Source organism: Perca flavescens, chromosome 9, assembly GCF_004354835.1.
Source record: "Perca flavescens isolate YP-PL-M2 chromosome 9, PFLA_1.0, whole genome shotgun sequence".
NCBI classification, from domain to species: domain Eukaryota; kingdom Metazoa; phylum Chordata; class Actinopteri; order Perciformes; family Percidae; genus Perca; species Perca flavescens.
Window position 1 is genome coordinate 17,723,390 of NC_041339.1, and position 22,643 is coordinate 17,746,032.

The window sequence follows — 22,643 nt, forward strand, 5'->3', positions numbered from 1 at the left end:
AAGAATGCAGGGGAGTGAGCGCCATGAGACAATCCAGAAGGAAGTACTGTATAAAAAAAAAAAAAAAGAGATGGGGAGAGAGATGGCATGTACAAAAATGTGGAATAACAATAAGGGGCGGTGGTGGTGGGGGGGGGGATTGTGTGAGAAAGAGACTGCACACAATGATGCTCAAACACAAAACTCCCCTTTTTCTCACTGCCTCTCTTTTATTCAGTCTCAGTCACAGAGACATGCCTGTGCACACAGTATTATGTAAATAGTCTCTTCGGCAGAGTGCTGCTGCCACTGAGCGAGCATCCTCTGGGCCATCTAGGCAGCCTCATTAAAACAAAGCACAGCATCCATTAATAGATACCAGTGCGCACATACATACACACACACATATACATACATGCACTCAGTAACGCACAGAGAGCATTCACAGACACCAATAAAGTACCTCCCATGAAGCACGTCTAAATGTTCCTCTCAGGTGGCAGTCAAAAAAATATCTCCAAGGAAACGGCTCAAATGTCACTGAGAATAATGCATGAAGAGTGTGTGAAGGGATGACTGTGACTGGAGCTAGCATGAAGGAAGAATGGACTGTGTGGCTTCAAACAGGCTTGGGGCCAATGCCACAATACAGCCCCATATGCTCAGTCTACGGCGGGTGTGTGTATGTTACTATTATGCTATTCCTCTTTCTCTTTCTCCAAAACTGCTGTTAATCCTTGTGTTAAATGCAGCACATTAGCTTTTGTTTCAGAGGGGGGGTGTGGTGGATGGGCTCTGTGATGTGTGCAGAAGTATAAAGACTACCTGGGAAAATGGTGTTTAAAATTGTTGAACATGTAGTACAAATGTATGGACTGTTAATGTTCTGTCTAAACCCTGTAAAGTAAAAGGGGCCTGTGTTTGTTTGTGATCTGCTGGCCCCGCAGGTGGTTCCCGAGGTGTGGGCTTTATCCGCTTTGATAAGAGGATAGAGGCTGAGGAGGCCATCAAGGGCCTGAATGGACAGAAGCCATCAGGTGCCGCCGAGCCCATCACCGTTAAGTTTGCCAACAACCCCAGCCAGAAGACCAGCCAAGCCCTTCTGTCACAACTCTACCAGTCCCCCAATCGCCGGTACCCAGGCCCCCTCCACCACCAGGCTCAAAGGTTCAGGTGAGTGCTTGGGTGGGGCATGGAGAAGGTCATGGAGGAGAAAGTGGTGGCAGAGAAGAGACAGGATAAGGTGGAAAAGGTTCAGGTGGTGTTGTATACCGGGCATATGGTTTTAATTAGATACATAGTTAATGCAGAGTTTCCCAACCTTGAAGCTAACCTAGTATACAGTTTTCTGATATTCATTTGGTGACCCCCAAAATTCCAAAGTTGAAATTTTTTTTCTCCAAAAACAATGTTAAGTGACTTACAGTTGGATGGACATTCTCTCCCGTTTGATAGTAGAAGTACAAAAGGAACTTCATTAGAAAATGTGGTTCTTTCAGAAATATAAAAATGGTAAAACAATTGATCATAAAAAAAATGTGGTTCTTTAATAAAAAGTCAAAAAGTACAAGCTTGTATACATAAAAATGTTAACTATGACTCCTAATGTATATTTTGGTAAGACACGTTCACAGAGTTTAAAATAAATAATAATTGTTATGTGCATTAAAATACTTACGCCATACAGTAACATAAATCTTTAGCATTGTTACAATAACTGATGGGAATTTAGAGTGGGAAAAATACTTCCCAGAACCAGCAGCTCGTCCTACTTCCCAGCTCTTTTCCAGACACATTATGATGTAACAAAGTGAAACACAAAGTGCCATAGGCATAATAAGATGTAGAATAAGAATTGGGTCACTAGCCCATGAGGTTGGGAATCTCCAGATTTAAATGTTCAAGTTAGGAATAATAGAAAGCAAGCAATATGTATTTATCTGCAAACTTTATAACAGTTATAGTTTATACATAATATGAATTCTGAGACAAGTATGTTATCTAATGTGGTATGATTTGATGTTGTGATTAACATTAAAAAAAACTCCTGCACTACCAGTGCGATTGGTATCATTAAATGACAAACAGGATTGCATCGGATTTCATATGTGGATATGTATAATGTCATCAGTCTCAAACTCAATAGCAATTGTTCTTGGTTGGTGTAACAATAAATGAGTTTAATCAAGGAAGCGCGTCTGTTCTAAACAACAGGCCTGATTTGGAAAACATTTGCACCAAATGCAATTTGCAATGTTCGAACAGGGGATGTTACACCCACACATAGAGAGCATGAGTCATAGCAACGTCTATGTATGTGATGCAACTTTTCTCCTGTGAACATTTATTTTGGCAAATACGTCCCCCTTTTGAACAACAGGTGTGAGCTCTGCACTTGGTGCAGGTGTCAATAAATCAGGCCCTGTGAGCGCTGTGTGTGGATCCACCCGGATCAGAGGGGAACTGTTCCTAAGAGACTGTGGGGTTCTGTCGTTCACAACTACACATTTCCCCTCATTTCATCATGCTGTCATCTTGTCAACACTTCCCAGAATATTCCCTGTGGGCCTGGGCATAAAACTTGTATTTGGATAAAAAATATTGTAAATGTTCAAACCATTGTCTTTCTGACTTTAAAGCCCCAATTCTGCACGATATGGCCACAATGATACAGTGTGTTGTTTATATATATATATATATATATATATATATATATATATATATATATATATATATATATATATATATATATATATTTTTGTAGTTCAACTCACTTCAAATACATTTGCCAGACTTACAAGACAATCTATTGTATTAAATAATGCGTAAGCCACTGCATTAGAAGAAGACGTTTTTTTTTAAGCGAGACTAATGAACAAAGTGCAAATAAAACAAAATGACTAAATTCATTTAAGGATTTTTTATTTAAACCTTGTTGCAACTTATTTCAATTGAGTGCATATAAAGTACCTCAAGCTATTTTCATTTCTATAAAGTTTTTTTGCCCAGGTCAGTAATCTCCACAACAAGATATCACATCATATACAGTATATGGCTGACGTACTGTATATATGGCATCCTACCTAGTCATTTCCTGTCACTCACAATGACACAAACCTTGTGACCTTTTTTTAATTTAAATGTTACATACGACACCTACAGATGGTTAGGGCTTTCTCCTTGAGGTCATGTTGCCTTTCACCTCAACAACAAAAAACAAGACAGAAACAGGTGATCGTATAATATTCCACTCTATCATCCAATATCTGAACATCCAATCCGGGCACCAGGTAGACATGAGTAGCCCTCAGGCCTGTTCTAAAAATGAAAATTGAATATTGATTAGTTACCCACCTTGTTAAGTCAATATATGAGAAATTTAACATGATTTCACATAAATGAGTATCATTTCATTAATAATCATATATAACTAAACTGAGCAAATTTGTTATTTCAGAAGAGTGTATCAAACTGGTGCTGTTACCCATAAAGTAGCTCTCAGTTTCAAAAAGGTTGGTGACCCCTTGGATAGAGAATATATGCTTTTACAATTTCCTCTCTCTTTCAATAACACTAAGCCGGTCGTGCTGTTTACTCTCTATCAAAGTCAGAGCTTGGAAGGTATTTTTCTTCAGCTTCCTGGTGTGACACCTGAGCGATTTAGCGTGGCTGTGTGTCTGTGATACGCCAAGCCAATTTACAGGCTCCGCAGGAGAGCTGTCGCTTCCCATCACAACTCACAACCACAGGACACTTCCTCACTGTGTCTCTGTGCTCCTGCTCTCTGCTCCCAAGCCTTCTACTAAAACCTCAACACTTTAGAAGTTAGAAATGTGCTCTATGTGCACAGTTTCCCTTTTTCTTTACTAAATCTTTAAGGGCAGTGCAAAAGGACTTTTCTTCCCTAATACAACAGTATTCAGTCAAACCTGAGCTATTGGTTGTTCTGTTTATCTTTGAAGATACACTTAAATATTGAATTAACTAAAAATAATGAAGCAAAAATAATCTACTGATGTATGCCTGAAAAGAATGAAATATAAATTAGCGCTAGAAAATCAAATCAATTAGAGATTGTAAAACTGATACCCTACTTGCTTTACATGCTTGACACGTTTGTGCTGCTGCTTAAAGGTAATAACTAAGTTTTTTAAAAAAACGTATAAGTGCAGTTATCATGTGCAACTAAATCATGTGGGCCTGCTGTAACACAAGTCAATGTATAATGTGCTTGTATGGTCCCTCTCCAAGACAGCAAACATTATCGACTCAAGCACAATACACAGAGCCCTAGATCCTAGCTCCCTTCCGATCCTCTGTCGTTAACTAATGGTACTAATTAGCCTTATTATATCCAGGGCAGGAGCCAATTTTAATTGAACAGATTTTTGTTTCAAAAAAGAAAAGACAAAAACACCCATTCCTCCATTAACAGGCATTGAGAGCACAAAAGCCCTATTGTTTATATTGAGCTTGGAGAGGCAGTGTGAAAAGCTGGCAGAGTGTTTGCATGGTGAGCGTGCATCAGTGTGTGTTCGCACGTGCAAGAGAGAAGTACAGAGAGAGCGAAAGAGAGGTAGAGAGAGAAAGAAGAGAGAGAGAGAGAGAGAGAGAGAGAGAGAGAGAGAGAGAGAGAGAGAGAGAGAGAGAGAGCGAGCGAGCGAGCAAGCAGCAGGTTGTTTTGTTGTGGCCCAATGGCCCGGCGGCCAGCAGATGTCTTCATGCTCCCGGGCCTGGAGTTCTTCTCCTCTGAGCATCCTCTCCAATTGACTCATTTACCCACAAAGCAGCCTGCTTCTTTTCTTCCCACGTAATGGGCTAATTACTGCTTTAATGATTCCATATATCCTTTTTCCCCCCCCATTTTATTTCTTTGTTTTAGGGCTGCTTTCATACTTTTTTGATAATGGTTAGAGAAAGGTGCTACAGTGCAGACACACTTTGAACCCAGATAATACGTAGGCCTAAAATGTTTATGTAAAATAAAAAGGTTATGTAAATTAACTTAGCTGACTTCAATATGGGGATTGCATAGTAAGTACCTATCACAATATGACTTTATTTAGACATTTTAAACATTTAAATGCATCTTAAACATTACAATTTTAAAATCATCACCGTGAGCCAGTATAAAATAATATTTTAAAACACAGGTTATTACACTGCTCTTCAGTCTTGATCTTCAGTATTCAGAGTTCTGCCGGATTTCAAATTTATAAGGTAATTAACTACAATTACGTGGCATCCCATTGTTTAATTGATCCCTGATGAGAAGGCTACTGATCTGTTATCTCTAACATGCAATATAAATATAATTTAAAATGTTCAATGTAAATTGTATTGCGATTATTATTATTTAAGTTATTTATTAAAAGCCTTTAAAGCGTAATCGCTTTCTTAATTGCAATCAAATAATAATGAAGTTGTGTATACATCATGTGACAAAATAATGTAGCTGTTAAATGGTGTTAATTATAGAATAGTACCTGGATTATATTTTGGTAAAAACAATGACATTTTCAATTAAGATTTTTATGCCGTGTACCAGGTGTGTTGCAAGAAAGCAAATGCTTGTTGACTGAAAGAGACGAGGAGAAACAACCCTTCTAGTTGAGTCAAAGTCAGAGAGTTTGTAGTGTGTTCAAGAGGAACGAGGCGTCACTGGCCAGCTGTTGCTCAATAAGCCGTGGCCCTTGTCCATTAGGCCAGAGGAGTTAATAAGACATGAGACAGGCCAGACCCAAGTGAGGAATGAAGGTCATTGAGTCACCAAGCAGACTGCATCCAGCCAACATTTCATACAGCCCACAGGTTTCTGAACTCCCGTTCACAGACAGACACATAAACCGTACCCTGGCTGACTGCAATGGCTGCTCACTCACGGGGCTGAAATTATTATGAAACCAAAACATTTGTTTCAAAAATGTAAGCCTTTCAGACAGAGGACAACCTCTGACTAACACTCAGCCATTCCACCTTACCTGTCAGCACTTAACAGGTTGACCCCGACCACAAAGACAGACATTCACAATTCCATGGCTAGTTTAATGTTCAGTTGTGTTCTTGTTGGTCCACCTCATAGAAAACATACTAATCTTCACCACTGCTCCCGCTCACCATCATTCAAATGCCAAACCATTACACTGACAGAACTCTGGATCATTTCCTGTCATCTCAGTTGTTCTCTCAATTGAGTTAACACAAATCAAAGACCATAGTTTATAAAAATCTTTTTTTATTAACCTCCATTTTCTAATAAACCATATGTGGTGGCATAAATTGCATGGAACACGCAATTTCCTGCATATAAAATAAGCCAATGATTTGCCATTGCGTATCACTATGGCTAGCCTAGCATTCTAATATAGCGTGTGCCATGCTTTGCTCACGTGCGCCATTAGTGCTCTGTATGTGACTGTAAGACTGAACTGTGACCAGTCCACTGCTGTAGTCTTGTATAACAATTAAACAGTTGCACCGACAGTAATGTCGATGTGCCTGTAACACTCTGCTCTGGCATTAGCTAGTGCAGGGCTATACTGAAGTCCATGAAGCAGCGCAGTGGCCAACCGAGCAAGTGCCGACCATACTGATGGTACTGTGGATTCATTAACCAATGATAGCATTTTCTGGTGGGGCTCCTCAGTGTAATGGGCCAACTATAGATGGGTTTGTTTGTTCTTGAGTGAGGAGGACCATGCAGTTCCTACAGGGACTTAACATTAGTTCCATTGAGTGAGTCGACCATCTGCCCACCATTAACCCCAGAACCCTCCTTCTCTTTACAGGCTGGACAATTTGCTTAATATGGCCTATGGCGTAAAGAGGTAATTAAAAACTTCACCCAATGCCAGATGTCCATGTTGACTCAATGATTTATCAATTTCCTTTTTTTCTGTTCTTTTTTTAGTTTATGTTTCCTTGTATTTTTTGCCGTCACTTTGCGTTTGACAATTCGTTCAAGGTCAACTGCATTTTTGGTTCTTTGATTTGTTTGTTTTTTTTCCTCGTAAGCTTGAGTTGGTTTTAAAACCCTACCAACCACTTAAGGTGTAAAAAAAAAAAAAAAAAAAAACAATCAGTCTTTGTTTTCAGTGGTGATGAATTTGCTTTGTTTTGATTATGACAAGTGCTGGTGTTGTTATGATTGTTTCTGTGTACTGAATGGATTTTGTTCTCTGGTGTAAAACTCCTAATTTCTAGGTGTGTGTTTTTTCTACCGGATTCAGGTTCTCCTGCCTTGTCACTCTACAGCTATAGCTTTGGAACAGTCTCTCTTTTGGAGCAAATTTAGAATTTGTCACTTTGATTATATGGGTATTAACTCACTACAGAATTAGAACAAAACCTTTGCACATCCACTACCAACTAAGTACACAATCCTTTATATAATAAATGTGCAGTGTGCAAATCTGTGCAGTGGCAAATGACAAAATTATATATTGCCTTAATTTCTTGGCAGTACTAGCTGAGATGAGGTTAGTGTTCAGCAAGGACACAGGATAAGGCTGGATGAACCTGGATCTCTGCTGGAAACAGGAAACGCTGTTTCACTGCAGACAGCTCCAGCTTTGCTCGGCACTGCTCTGCTCGAATTCCTTCCTTCCGCCTCCATGTTTCATTTTGCTTTCTCGCTACCATAGGCCTTACATAACCCAGAGCAGCAGCCACAGTTGTGATAGATGTTTCATGTGCTGACGGTGGCATCTTGCATGTTGAAAGCACAGGGGACATCATCTGAAGTCAGCTTAGCAACTCAAACAGACATGATGCTTAGCTTCTAGAGAAATGTTCTCTTAGCAAGTTCCCCTGGAAAGCTGTGATTTTGTTTAACCCTTGGTGCCTACCATACCCAATAAGCACTTCACTATGAGTCTTGACATAATCTTCTAAATATGAGAACAGTGTCTGATTCAGCCGTCCTGATTGCAGAGCATGCCATCAAGTTAGAAGTGCTTCTCAGTGATCTGAGGTTATTTGAAAGAAAAGAGAAGAAATGTCTTAAGAGCGGGAGATGGTTGGCTTCAATAAGGACAGAATAGATATCTGGTCAGCTACACTGTTGCTATGCAACCCCTGGTCTTGTCTGCAACATTGGTTAGTGTTTGGTCCCGCTCTGATGGGTATGCTCGCATGCGCGTTTACACACATGCACACACACACACACACGTGTACATACAGGCACAATCATCTCCACATCCTCGCAGTGGCAGTGTTTGCTAGCCTCCAACCTGTCACACTCTCACAAACCTGGTCACAACCTCCAGCTTTTGCATATAAATCACCACCAAGTTGTTTTTTTTGGAGCCAAGCAGGAGAGGCCTGAACGCAGCCGAGCACGTCAGACAAGTCCTCGACGTGATGAAGCCGGTTAAGATTCCACCTGCTTAATACTGGAGAAAATGTTACCTCGACATTGAGGCCATGTAGCGATACGTGAGACAAAGGATTTGGAACCTTTTATAATATAGTTTGCTGCTGCACCAACCCTATGGTGAATATGAAAGTTCCCTTGTATCTCAGTCCTATAAATTTGTGATAATATAATCTGGTTTTAATCTTAAAGAAAGATATATACTAATATAATCTGTATATTTAAAAAAAAGAAAAAGAAAAATGTAATTAGCGTCAATAGCAACCACAATGGCCAGAAGCAAACTTCGCATGACCAAAGTCATGCAGGAAGGTCGTAGTGGTTGCCAGCCATATATAGTCGCTGAAGAGAGCGAGGGGTGGGGGCCCCCGAGCAGCAAGCAGCACTATCGATCAGTGCCACAAGCTCTGGAATAGAACAGAACACCCTGCAGACTGAAGAGTGGGAGGAATACACTTTGTCCCTTAATGCCACTGGGCTGTAAAGTGCTTCCATTTTCCATTTAGTTTGCTCCCTCTTCCCTCCCTCCCTTTCCTTAAGAAAGCAGCCTTCTTTGAGACAGCTGCAGCAAAGCGGAAATCTCAATTAAAGCACACCCAATAATGCCTATAGTCGTTTTTGGAGAGAGGTGGCATAAGAAATGAACCTTTTTATCTCATTTACCTTTTATTTAAAAATGGGGGATTTTTCCCTCCTTTCCCTTTTCCTTTGAGCGGAAAGGCAATTAAGTGAAGTCAACTGAGAATTCAAATCTCTTGCATCACAAGAAAAAGGAAAAGATTATGAGGCGAATGAGAACAGATTTAGCAGACTGGTGCATGATCTTTGATGGATTTCTAGCAACGGTTTAATTCAACAACTTCCTGCAATTTAGCTCCTAAAGGAGCCACTCAAGGACACAAAGAGAGAACCTTCGTCTGCATCTCCTTCAGCAGAGATACAGCACGCAGCACAGTCGTCATTCCTGACAGGAGGCCTCTCAGAATTGAGGAGCTCATTTAGTAGTGGCTATGCAGACACACACACACAAACTCGTGCATTTAGACTTAAACATACACATAGATCCATGCATATACATCCATATTTATCGGACGTTGGGTTTTTGGTTCGGAGATCAGTTTTTGTAGTGTGATCAGTAAACCATACACATTTCACAGATTAAGTTTTAAAGCTTGATTTTGTATGGCTATAGACAGTAGCGTATCACGCAGGTCAGCACTGGCAAGCTTTTAGATTTGGAAGGATTATGTTTAAAAATGTGGCTCTAAAAGACCAGATGGAGATAGGTTTTTCACCGGTTTATGGCCATTTCATTTACATTAGATGAGTTCAACTGTATGCCTTCACCCTTTCAATTAAAACTTGCTCTTTTCTCTCTCCCCCTCTTTCTGCTCTCCCTTGCCTGCCAGGTTCTCCCCCATCACCATTGACAGCATGACCAGCCTGGTTGGCATGAACATCCCCGGGCACACGGGCACCGGTTGGTGCATCTTCGTGTACAACCTGTCCCCAGATTCAGATGAGAGTGTGCTGTGGCAGCTGTTTGGGCCCTTCGGTGCGGTCAACAATGTCAAGGTGATCCGTGACTTCAACACCAACAAGTGCAAAGGCTTCGGCTTCGTCACCATGACGAATTACGACGAGGCGGCCATGGCCATCGCCAGTCTCAACGGCTACAGGTTGGGCGACCGTGTCTTGCAAGTCTCCTTCAAGACTAACAAGACACACAAGTCCTGAACTTTGACAAGTAGAAGCAGTTGCCCCGCGACTTTGTCTGCTCCCAAATTGCCCCTAACCTTTCCCCCCCACCTCCACCCGTCCCTTAGCCCCTTCAGTCACTACCACCCTACTACAGCCATCCAACACAGCAAACTCAAACTCCAACCGGAACACAAAGCAACCGACAAACCATCAAACAAATTGAACTAGAAATGGCTTATATTATAACTTTGGACCTATAAGCCAATGTTGCCTAAGTATTACAAAAATGAAATGATGAAAATGTTCATGAGTTTTTGGAAGCTCCTGTGATAATGCAGGCTTCTCTTTATTGTATATTCTGTTTGTTGTGGTTGTTCAAATTATTTTTCTCTTCTGTGTAAACAGTAGCAAATCCCTGTATCCCCTTATTTCAGAGAAGAGAACGTCCTTTTTAAATTGAAACCTTTTCTCTGTCTTGATTCAGGATTTGTTTTTCTTTTGTAAATCCGGATCCACTGTCGTTAGTATTATATACCTCCCTGTTGGTGAAAGGGAGGGGGCTCTTTTTTAAATTGGTGAACCATTCATTCATTTTTAAGTGTGTATCAAAAACCTCCCCTTATCGATTATAGATGGGATTCCACAATCTCAGTAACTCTAATGTAGAAAAGAAAAGAATTTCTAACATTGTTTTTGTTTTGTATCGCAAACAAAACATAATGTCTTTCCTCACAGGGGTTTAGGGAGATGGGGCGAGGGAGGGGATGGGTTAGCTTTCCTGATGACACGTTCAGTAATTTAAGAAAAAAATAAAAAATAACACTGTTGCCAAAGAGAAGATCTCTTTGCTTGAAAAAAAAATGCGTTTAGAAAAAGATAAAAATAAAGAGAAAGAAGATCTATTTTTATAAATGATAATTAAAATAATAATTATTGAAGAATTTTTACAAGAATCTGGATTTGAAAAAAGAGAAAAATATTTTGACTGGCTAACTAGGGGGGGCCGGGGCGGGAGGGAGGGGGCACCACCTTGTCTTGTCGTTCTGCCGTGGTACTTTATAGGATCAAAAGGTTGTTTGTTTTTTGGGGAATCCAAGTTGGCAGTGATTTTGTAGATGGAAGGGATGCAAACCGAGGCAGGTGATTTTGGTAATTTTTCACATATGTACTAGTGCGTAATTATTCAACAGCGATACCCAAAAGGGAAGGGAGAGGGGTCTTTCTAAGGCCTAACCATCCTTATAGTCCAGAGCCCAAAGCAAGAAGACCCTTTGTCCACTTGTTTTCCTGTTTTTGTCATCAGTCAATATGGGATATCAGTAAATAGATATATATACATCTATCCATTTAGACAGCATACTATACATTATCTATATCATTTTCTTCGGTCTGCGTTTGTGAATTTACATTTGAAAAGAACTTCCTTTTAGCGATCAACAGTAGGTGCTATACTACATTATTCACATATCTTAAATATCCAAGTTTGTTGTTCTATGTGTTGTTTAAAAAAAAAAAAACTTCGATGTTGGCATTGAATTGAGCTGCTGTTCTTTGTTTAATATTTGTTTATTGTTGGCCCAAAAATCTGGTGAGACTTTCTTTGCTGAATAACCAGATACATGAAGTTGGGCCTTGTAAGAATCACTGAACAAATTTTTATTTTGTATTTTTTTGTTTGGCTTGCTGACTTTTAGGTTACTTGCTGAGCGTGAAACGTTTGTCAAAACTAAATGATGATTAGCTAGTTCCGTTAGTCTAGATATTTGTTTCCTTAAAAAGGATCTATGACAACTGTGTCTTTATTTGCTGTGTACAAATAGATGATATATATATACATATATAGTCTACATTTGTTTTACAATATCTACTGTACTATATGAGTTGTCACTGTTCTTTTGTTTGAGCTTGTCTTTTTCATATGACAACTTATTATGAAGTGGTGGTTCAGTTACTTAGAAAAACTTGTGAGGAAACTGTTCAATTGTTGTCATGTTGCTTGTGGAGAAAAAAAAAAGATTTGGATTAACTTTCAGTTTGCTACCGCGGCAAAAGAAACCGAACAAAAGCTTAGACTATAACTGTATTTGTTTACCAGTTTATTCACTTCTCTATTTTTTAAACTATTTATTTTTCTATTTATTTGTATTTATTATATATTTATTAATTTATTTATCTGTGTATTTATGTATTTATTTGTTTCATTGTCTGTGTATTTGCGTGATTCTGGTACAGGGAGGGGGCGTTTCTGAGCAAAAGGGAACAAAGCGACTAGTGGAGAGGCTCTTCCAGTAGTCCACTGCACTGAGAGAACTTTTAGTACGTTTGTGCTTTGTACCAATATATCAAAATGACAATATAAAAAAATCTAAAAGTCAAGAAACCTGAAAAAAATGTCTGGAGGGTTGGGGGACGCTCTTCCCTTATTACTAGAAACAGTTACTCGCTATGCATAACCTAGTTAATAGTTAAATTTGCTATTGCTTTTTTCTTGTCTTGTTAAAATGAAATCTTTAGATCTTTTTCAATAAAGTTTAGTCTTAATAGAATGTTATAAACAGTCGTTCTGGTTCAATATAACCTGTGATAAGTTTGTGTAGTTCTAAAAAGCCACTCCGTCCACACCCTCCCTCCACTTACTACCGCTTTGTGATGAAACCTTATGCAAAAATGTGGGTCTGAAAGCATAGTTTTCAGTTTTCAGTAAAACATTTTATATAACATTCAGCTCTTGGAGGCTTGGGCAGATACATTTTAAAAGGAGCAAATGCCCATTGTTGTTTGAGGGTCATTCATTGCACTGGACTAAATCGGTCAAAATCACTTAAGAGTCAAACTTATTTTTAAAAATATTCATCATGTTTTCAAATGACATACCAACAAATCTTTAAAAATGAGAAATTGTTACCATTGCACACCAACTGTTATTTAAAGCAGTTGTTGCTATACTTAAGAAGTACTCTGGAGGTATGAAAAGGGATTGTACCGATTCTATATTTTATATACTCTAATATGATATATATTATATATTTTGAAAGGTGAAAGGTAAGGGAATGGTTCCAGAAGTATAAATATACGGAATTGGATTTTTCTGTTTGTTGTTAAGACTTGAAAACATGAAGGAGGTGTGTGGAGAGCATTTCAAACACTCAGACGCATGCTCACATAAGTACATCCTTCTCTCTCACACCTCAGTCATCTGACAGGCCGGGTCATCTTATATCGTCATTATTATCCAGTCATCATCTGCGCCATCCAATCACATAGTTTTCTAACGTCATAAACGGCAACAGACAAACAAACCAACCCACCCACCAACCAACCAGACCCCTTCATGCTCCCCGCTGCCGTCGGGAGCTTGAATTATGCAACGACCCCAGTAGAATGTTGTTCTGATGTGTGAACTAATTTCCTACACTGTATGACTTTTGAACTCTTACGATGCGTGCCTGTGTTCCGCCTAGACCCTGTGTGCACATGTGTGTGTGTGTGTGTGTTCCTTTTATGTAATTGTGTGTGCATTTTGTGCGTTTGTCCATGTTTGTAAGCGTGGAGTACATTCAAATGTATATATAATATACACCATATGTAATATACAGTATATACATATGGTGTGTGTGTGTGTGTGTGATTGAGTGTATTTGGTTCTGTTTAGTGCACATGTATACAAAAGTATATGTTTGTCTCCCTGAGTGCATGTGTGACAGAGATGGCCAGTGTGGTTGTGTGTGTGAAAGTGTGTGCATGTCAGGGTGTTTGTAACATGGGGCTGCGTCACCTCGCTCTATGCCCAACCCCTATGGCTCACACCATCCCCTGTAGCGCCTTATAGTGGCAGCCTGCCAGTAGGAACAACGCAGCCAGTAGTGGAGGAGGGAAGGTGAACAGAGGAACTCGGCTCTTCTTGTCAGTTTTCATTTTCCTCCTGAGACGTGTTTGTTTACTATCTGAAAAATCTATAAACGAAATCTTTAAAAGACAAAAAAGACGAAAAAATGTTCACAGGGCCCTACGACCGCGGCTCTCTCTACTCTCTCCTGCTTATGTTATTACTTAACAATTATCAATGATGATTATTATGATTATTATTGCTATTATTCTTAGTATTCTTATTCTTATTATTAATCCAATTACTGCGATGAATGACTTCATGTTATCCTTGCTAGTTTAGGTCATTTCTGAAACTGGAAACAAAATAAAAATCTTGCTGTAAATGTTTGTTTTTTCTTTTTCATAAAACTGTTGTGTTTGAATTATTTGTACTTTTGAATGTTGGGACAATAAAATGAGGTGTTAAGAGCTTGGGTGTTTCTTGTTGTGATGAATGAAGCATATACATATTTCACACTGCACACTATAAGTGGACATCTTCCCGACAGGTTTAAAAAACATTCTCTTAGTTGTTTGCACCTCTTTTGTTTATGTTTAGGTTTAATCAGGGAGATCAATAAATTATTATGGACAATTCATCTCTTTAATATACTAAATGAAGAGTGCACCGATATCTCGGATATTCAGTGTAGGCTAAATTGTAGATTTTAAGGGATTAGTCAACTAATTAGCAATTTTCCCCTGATAAATGAATTTTCCATCTAACATTTGATAAGGTATTTGCTACTTTTTGAAGTTTTGTTATGACTGAAAATTGAGTTTTAGACAAACCTACCAATTTCAAGAGGTTTTCTTTGGCTCTTGGGTTTTTCATAATTTTCTGACATTTTATAATGTAAAACAATCAGTGAATCCAAAAAATTGATCAACAGATTAATCAAAAAGATCCTCATTTGATCCACAATAATTGCAGTCGTAGTTTATTGTTCTGCCCTCAACATGAGGCAAGATTTCAAATTAGTAATACAATACAATAGAATTAACTGCGACAGTAAATCACAGATTTAATCTGCGTTCGCTGTGACCTTTCAGCTTCTGAGGGACAGTCACGAATAGGAGGCAGTAACACTGCAGACATAAAACGCAGTGCTGATCTTAGTCAGCACTCAAAAGGTGCCGCTATGGGACAGGAGAGAGGAATCAGTTAGATAACACTGCCCCCTGTATCTTCACCAGAGTATCCGAGACCTTTGTGACACAATGCTGCCGCTCGCTGAATAGGAATTATTGCGGCTATAAGCAGTCCAACAAAGCTCTGCCGCGAGGGACTTAACACAGAGATTGTATTGCAATGATTTCATTCTTTTTCTTCCACACGTAAAAAACACTTAGCACTGCAGTTACCAAATGAAATTGTTACCTGGTGAGCAGAAATAATTGCGTTAATGCGGCGTGCTGCGGTCAACTGAAAGCGTTCGCTCCCAGGCTCACGCCCTCTCTGTCAAAGCCTAAAAAAAACCAGGTGCACAGCAGAAGCAAACAAACCATCACTTCTGCTCAAACAGCCATGAAAACGCCCACCAACCACAATACAAGTTCACAACACAACAATCAACAAACAATATAAATGAGACCATAAACAGCATACAATATGTGGCTCCTACAGGAATATTTGTGGTTATCTTATGATCTTTTTGCTTCACAATACAAACAGGCCAGAAAACACCTGAAGCAAGGGGACTACTTATAAGGCCTTGGAGGAATAGATAAACACAATGCAAGCAGCTCGTCACTGCTGCAGACTGCATCTGCTCATCAACAACAACGGGCGTCATTCACCAATCGTTCTTAAGAACAAATTTGTTCTTAAACCCCACTTACACAGTTTTCATTAAGATTGTGGAATCAAGAGCACTCTTACACACAATTGAGAGCTGACATGTTTGCCCAAAATAAGTAGTTATACCGTTTTCATCCATTCTAATTTAAAATATTATTTCTTTATAATTTTGTAATTAATTATTTTCATTATTTTACACATAATTGTATGTTTGTTTGTTTTAATAAATACACTTCTGCTCATTTGTAAAGCACTTTGAATTGCGTTGTGTATGAATTTTGCTAGGCCTATACTGTATATTTCATCAGTTCTGCGCCCTTCTGTGGATACAGTGTTCACTGCATGAGTAAATGCCATAATGGTGTATGGTAATTGCATTTCATGCATCGGTTTTATTTGCTGCTTTGTTTCCACTGCTGACGCTTCTAAATATGTCTTGTTTTTCGCTAACTTCTTACAGCAGTACCTCCACAATTACTAAAGTCAGTGACTCGAGTCGGTTTGGTGTGTTTTGTGCCGTCGTCCGTCCAAGGGGCCGTCGGCCTTCATTTTGTCTGATTTGACCTGTATAATCGGTGGGGCGGGCACTCAAATGACCCATCTGATTGGTAGAGTGCTAAACTGGAAACGGAGAGCAGAATGAGCGTGACTAGAGTCTCAAAATCTGACAAAAATCTTTTAAACTGACCTTTGTCGATCTGAAATGAAGACAGATTCAGCAACTGCATGGCCCATTTCTTGTTTAAAATGTTTTCAGAAACGCGTTTCGGTGAACTATTTTAGTACAATATGAGATCGTATTCTGAACAAGCCACCATGACGGTCCGTCTTTGAATTTCCGGAGAAACCAGACTCACTTGACGCGTTCGTCCAATCAGCTGGTTTTCATTTTTGGGCGACCATACAGATTAGCGCCGCCTGCTGTTATGGAGACGTATTACGTCACATCGCTTTGGTGTGTTCCGAGGCACTTTTTTGACCAACTCGGGGAGACTGATCAGTCCAACTGCCTTTTCTGGCGAGGGTCGGCCGTCTGGTCAGTGTGTCTGGCCCTTAAGTGTGCACACGGCCCTGCCATCTCATGCCCTTTTATGGGAATTAACAGGGCATTTAACTATGCTAAATAGGAGCAACGGGCACGAGTTTTCAAATTATGAAGACATTAGGATTCATCATTCTAAGAACACACCTGCTAACGATTCTGCCGTTTGAGAACACGTCATAAATCAGACTTAGACTTTCTTAAGAAAAAATTTAAGAAAAAAACTTGGTGAATGAGGCCCAATGTTCTCAATGCACTCAGTAATGTCAAGTTATGATGACCCAGCTTACACCTTTATAATCCAAATCACACCGGAGAGCATTACAGCGATATGTTCAGCCACTCTTGTCTTTCCATTCCTGTTGTTAGCAACTTAATGATCCTCCTCTCTCATCAAGGAGAAAGCAGATGGGGAGGACATGAGTCAACGTGTGCTCTCAAGTCTCGTTTGAACTGACTTCTTGGAGGTTTAAAGGCAATATAGTTCAATAAACAACTGCTGATTTCATCTCTAATGTGGTGTTATAAAAGATGTCTGTTTTACACTACTGTGACTCAGAACGTGGTTAAACCAAGATGTAGCATGAAAAAAGAAATCACTAAAAATATCTCATGCAAACAAGATGTTTAAATTCCAAAGGAAGTGAAAGTGCTCTCGTTATGGAGAGTTGTTGGGTTTAATATGGCTCAGTTCTCACCATATTCTGTCACCAGGTGCAACCATATGATGCTGCCTCTCAGTTTCTATATAAACCACTTTTCATTTGCCTGGGTGAGAGCTGATCACACTCGCTCCATGGTGTGAATGTCAGCATCCTGCCATGCTATGATGTAGACGGCAGTTCTGCCAAATGAAAAGCATGAGCCTCACAGTTGGAAGCATATTATTTCATAAGGAGCAACTTGTCTTTGACAAATCTTCTGCAGTCAAATCTGTGCAGTGGGGGAGCTGTTGTTGCCCTCTAGCTCTCCTTGGTACACACTGACATTAATGGGATACCTCTATTCAACTCTTTGTCCACTTTAGAGATTTCACACTGCCTAATCAAAAGACTCTCAGCTTCACTTCATGTTATTTATTAACTGAGCTGCTCTCAGATGAGTGCAGAGTCCACTTCACTTTCTGTTTTGGCATTAACACACTGATCAGCCTGATAGACTAGTTTAAGTTTAAATTTTTTTAATTATCAAGTTTGTTTTAATGGGTTATGTTGTTGTGTATATGTGCACCGTTTATTCAAGTTAATCTTTGAAACCAACTTCTGTTGTAATAAAGTGTGCTCTGTTCTATCTTCCTACTGCACTGTAAGAGTCATCTTCTAAAGCTTTTTTTCCACTTCCTCTACGTAACTGATAGTGTTGTGATGCTGCCCATAATAAAGCCTATCGTTTTGGCATTGTATAAATTCACTATGCACTGAATGACTGAATTCAGGACATTGTTTAGAAGATTTGATGGGCCACCCAGATTCTGATGCATCTTTGCCTCATGATCAATTTCTGTATTATTACTAGTTTGAGTACCTAAACAATAACCAAACAAATTAGCTATAACATTTACTGTGTGAAATTGTTCCTCCACTCCCAGAATTTTATCTTAAAAGTGTATTTTTTCCAAGACGTTAGTGGAGGTGGTCTATTTTAGGATAGACCCACCTCCTCTATAATGCAGGAACCCTGGTGAATCTGATACAGTAGTTGGATTACAACTTTTTCTTAAAAAAAAACTTACAGTAGTTCGCTTCAGCCAAATTAGAAATACAAGACTTTTCAGTTATTGAATGATATTGGGTGTGGTTCTATTTGCATCTCATTGTTCTTGGTTCTCTTTCATTTTACATTGTTGTTGATGTTGTTGACAATTAACACATTCTCTTTCATGACATCACATTTAAACTGTTGGTTGTCACAACACTTATTTATTTGCTGCGACAGTGGATAATAGCTTCAATGACATCATGTAGCATTCACAGTATTTCCTACTTTAGACTAGCAATTATTGGTTACCAATTTAAGTTGTTTCTACCGAGTTCATTTGAAGTGTGCCTACATAAAAATGTACTGGTAGATTTGTATCTCTACCAGTATCTCTATCTGTATTAACAAGCTTTTTCAACATGAGTTATGAACAGTGATGGCACTGTTGATGCTGGTACTTCCTTGGGGAGCAAGTGACACTCACAAGGGTCTAATAAAGCACTGGATCCCATTCAGGAAGTTTCAGTCCCTGAAGGCTCTGTTTGCAATCTGCTCCCCTGTGAAGTCTCTTAATTTCAATGCAATATTTCCAGCACCATGGGATCACACTGTTCTTGCTCAGGGGCAGTGTTTTCTTGTACACACAATCTGTTGCCATGTTGCGATGTACGTCGCAGCATCACAGCAATGCACGACTCACCAAAGCGATGCTATGTTGAGATGCTTAATTAAGACTGACCAAAGTGGGAAGAACTTACTAATATTATATATATATATATATATATATATATATATATATATATATATATATATATATATATATATATATATATATATACATACACACACGCACACAATATGGACTGTTGTTCTTAAGTGGCTCTGACTAAAGATGATTACCATTGTTATGTGGTCAGTGTGTTGTACCCGTTAGCATTGAACTCTTGCAACATGTATTAACATTTGGAGAAATGTACAGACGTACCCGTGCCTTAACTATGGAAAAGGTTTATTTGCGATTTCATGACACTAAATGAAAGATACTTTATTCTGAAGCACTGTAATACTGTTGTTGACCATGGTCATCTGAGGTAAATATAGCTTAATACATTGTTGACTGAGTTTAACATGGTTACAAATTGTACAGTGACAAACTCACTATTTAAAATGAGAGTTTCTTTCTAAATAAGTTACCAACCAACAGCAGCATCATTACTGTATGTCTGAAATACATATCCATACATATAAGTATTTTGGTCTCTATATCCTCTTATGAAGTTGTACGTAAGCCTAATATACACTTAAATATGTATTGTGATCTCTTTTGAACTATGTTGTTCTAAGAAAAATTACAGTATGTGTGCAGAATGATTGTTGCAGTCAGAATGAGCTGTGTGTGGGTGTGTGTGTATGTGTGTGTCAGATGAAACAAGAAAAAGTTATAAATATGCATTATAATCATAATTTAAAAGATCAGGTTGCCGAATATATGCCCATTGAAGATTTAAAAACTGACAGATTACCAATGTAACAAATATTATAATATTTTAGATTGGCCTTTCTTGCCCTCCTCATTTACATGCGCCAAATAGCAACGTCAAATTAACTAAGCTGTTTTGTACATTATGCAGCAGAGACAAACAGGACAGCACTTCATCCACTGATGACTGGACCAGCAGATGGTGTGTAAATAATGTACGTTGTCTCGTGGGAACATCTAAGTCTGTCTCAGTTTGGTATGATGCACCAACCCTTTGCTCTCACACAAAGTGACCCTTGCAATGTTAAAGCCAAAACCTCAGTGTTCATTTGATCTGAGGACAGAGGCATAACAGTTTGGGATGCATGATATATATGATGGCACCAAAGTCTTTATCTTTCACCCTGCAAACATCTCTTGGATTCATTAACTGTTTTCTTTCAGTCCCCCCAAAACTGTGTTTTTACTTTTAATTTCAATTATTCATTGTTTTTGTTGTTTTATTTACATGATAACACCTGGTAGAGAAATTATTTTCACTCTGTTGCAAAGGGAAGTCAAGGAACAGACTCACAGTTGCAGAGCAGCTCTGCCTGGAGCTGGGGGTGATTAAATGTCTTTCTCAAGGGCACTTCATCTGTGTAGATTCTTGTCATGATGAGGGCATTCTCCAGTCACAGTGTGATTTCCTAATAAAGCAAACTGCCAGGACAGATACTGGAAGTAGTGAGGACATCCTCAACTCTTTCCTGCTCATGTTCACTCTCTTTTTACACTACCAGCTCACTACAGTTTACAGCTGCAGTGGTGAATTGGCGCTGTTTTTATGTTTTACTGCTAGTTTTTGCCATGAATGTAAAGACTGCGATGTTGGCATTCCCAGCATCCCTTCAGCAGCTTCAGCAATGACAGGCAGCTTTCACAGCTCTGGGGTCTCATTTATAAAACTGTGCGTAGGATCCTTACTAAAAGTGTACGTAAGGCCAAAAGCCAAAAATGGCATACGCCAAAAAAAGCAATGGGCCTCATTCACCAACCGTTCTTACGAATAAATGTGTTCTTAAACCCTTCTTACGCACTTTTTTACGAAGATTCTGGCATTCACTAATGTTTTCTTAACTTGGATTTGTTCTTAGCTAAGAACAAAATCTACGAACACTGAAAAGCACTCTTACGCACATTTGAGTGATGACAATTTGCTCCAAATGATTGCTTACTGCATTTTATTTAATTCTACAGTTGTTTACAATGATAGTATTGTACTGTAATGTATTTCTGATCATTTGTTGATAAAAAATCATATTATTCAAAAAAGACACTGCAACTGCAATTTACATCAGCAATTAAACGGATTAAATCCTGCGTTATTTGGTGATTGATCGCTATTTATAGGGCCAAAATGCAGTGGTAGAATGTAACAAAGTACAAATTCTTCGTAACTATACTTAAATACATTTTTCACGTATCTGTACTTTACTTAAGTAGACTCAATAGTGCATAGCCTACTTTTGACTTTTACTTTGTTACATTTTGCAGCAATTATCTACACTTTCTACTCCACTACATTTCTACAATGTTCCGTTACATTTTCTGATCAGTTTCCCCCTGCCAAAACGTCTTCCTGACCGTCACACGTTTGTCTCACCAGTGAAGTTTGGTTGCCATAGATACTGTATATATGGGACACCGCTGATCCAAGCCGGCTCCGGTGCTGCAGAGCCCGGGCGCAGCGCCGCTGACCCTCGGTAATACAGCCCCGGTAAAAGTGAAAACGTTTTTTTTTTTTTTTTATTATTCCCGTTTTTAAATCATAGTTGCCATCTATTTCTCACCACAGCGTCGTTTACTCCTCCGCCAGGCTGCGTAAGACGCGTTCATATCTTATTTATTTGGTTGGACCTATTCACATCTCCCCATTTGCGCTGCTTCACACACTTTATTTGCTTACTTGCATGGTTAAAGAAAATGAAATACATCCATGAATAAAACCAACCGCATTCCGATTCTAACAACATATTTCCGTTTCATGGTTAGGATATGAACTTTTCTTAAAAGCCAGGCCTTGTTTGTGGTTGTGGACACCTTCTACTTTTACTAAAGTAAATATGTCTCTGGTTACTTTTATTTAAGTACTGAGATTCAGTACCGAATCATGATGACTGGCGGAGAAAAAGCAAAAAAACTTCTCAGACGGTGGCGAGTTGCTGCAAATTGAATTATAATTTCGGGCTGTCCTTGCACAGTGTAGGGAAACCTGATCTATAGACTACATATATTAATAATATGTCCAAAACGGCCAAACGGCATTACGCCACTCAGGGGCAGCTTCGATATACCATACGTATATCATAAGATTTAACAGAACTATATATTATATCCAAACAAGCCTTAGTGATAAAGTTGAAGATTATATAAATAAAAAAAAACACTTACCTGTCTGACATTTCCTTCTGGAAACAGCCGGTTTGCCCCAGAGTGGCGAGGACCTGTAGCCTATTTGGACCAGGATGGCACGGTTCCGGCACATTGCCCTTTCTACTGGACCCAATTCAGTACATAGATCCAGGAACTCAGCTTTAGGGAATCTAAATCAGCATATTAGCCAGTCACCGTCATGGTCCCTGAAGTCTCTTTTTCTCCTGATTCTTCCATTAGCGTAGTCCTCCTGTAGGGCCAGCAGTGCCATCATGCAGCATTACGC

The 22,643-nt window shown here is 39.1% G+C and overlaps 2 protein-coding genes across 5 annotated transcripts in view; one reads left to right on the top strand and one right to left on the bottom strand.

The window, feature by feature from the left end:
- Positions 1-10,775, top strand: part of elavl4 (ELAV like neuron-specific RNA binding protein 4) — an 84,607-nt gene extending 73,832 nt beyond the window's left edge. For 3 of the 4 annotated variants that reach the window (XM_028588578.1, XM_028588579.1, XM_028588576.1), the window contains 3 exons: positions 927-1,152; positions 6,768-6,806; positions 9,763-10,775. In XM_028588578.1, coding sequence (XP_028444379.1) covers positions 927-1,152; positions 6,768-6,806; positions 9,763-10,090 — 593 coding nt within the window. In that variant the 3' untranslated portion in view covers positions 10,091-10,775. The remainder of the gene's footprint in view (positions 1-926; positions 1,153-6,767; positions 6,807-9,762) is intronic. The other variant, XM_028588577.1, reaches the window with a different exon arrangement.
- agbl4 (AGBL carboxypeptidase 4) overlaps positions 1-22,643 on the bottom strand; it is a 449,873-nt gene that overhangs the window by 384,332 nt on the left and 42,898 nt on the right. The gene's annotated exons all lie outside the window — the stretch shown is intronic.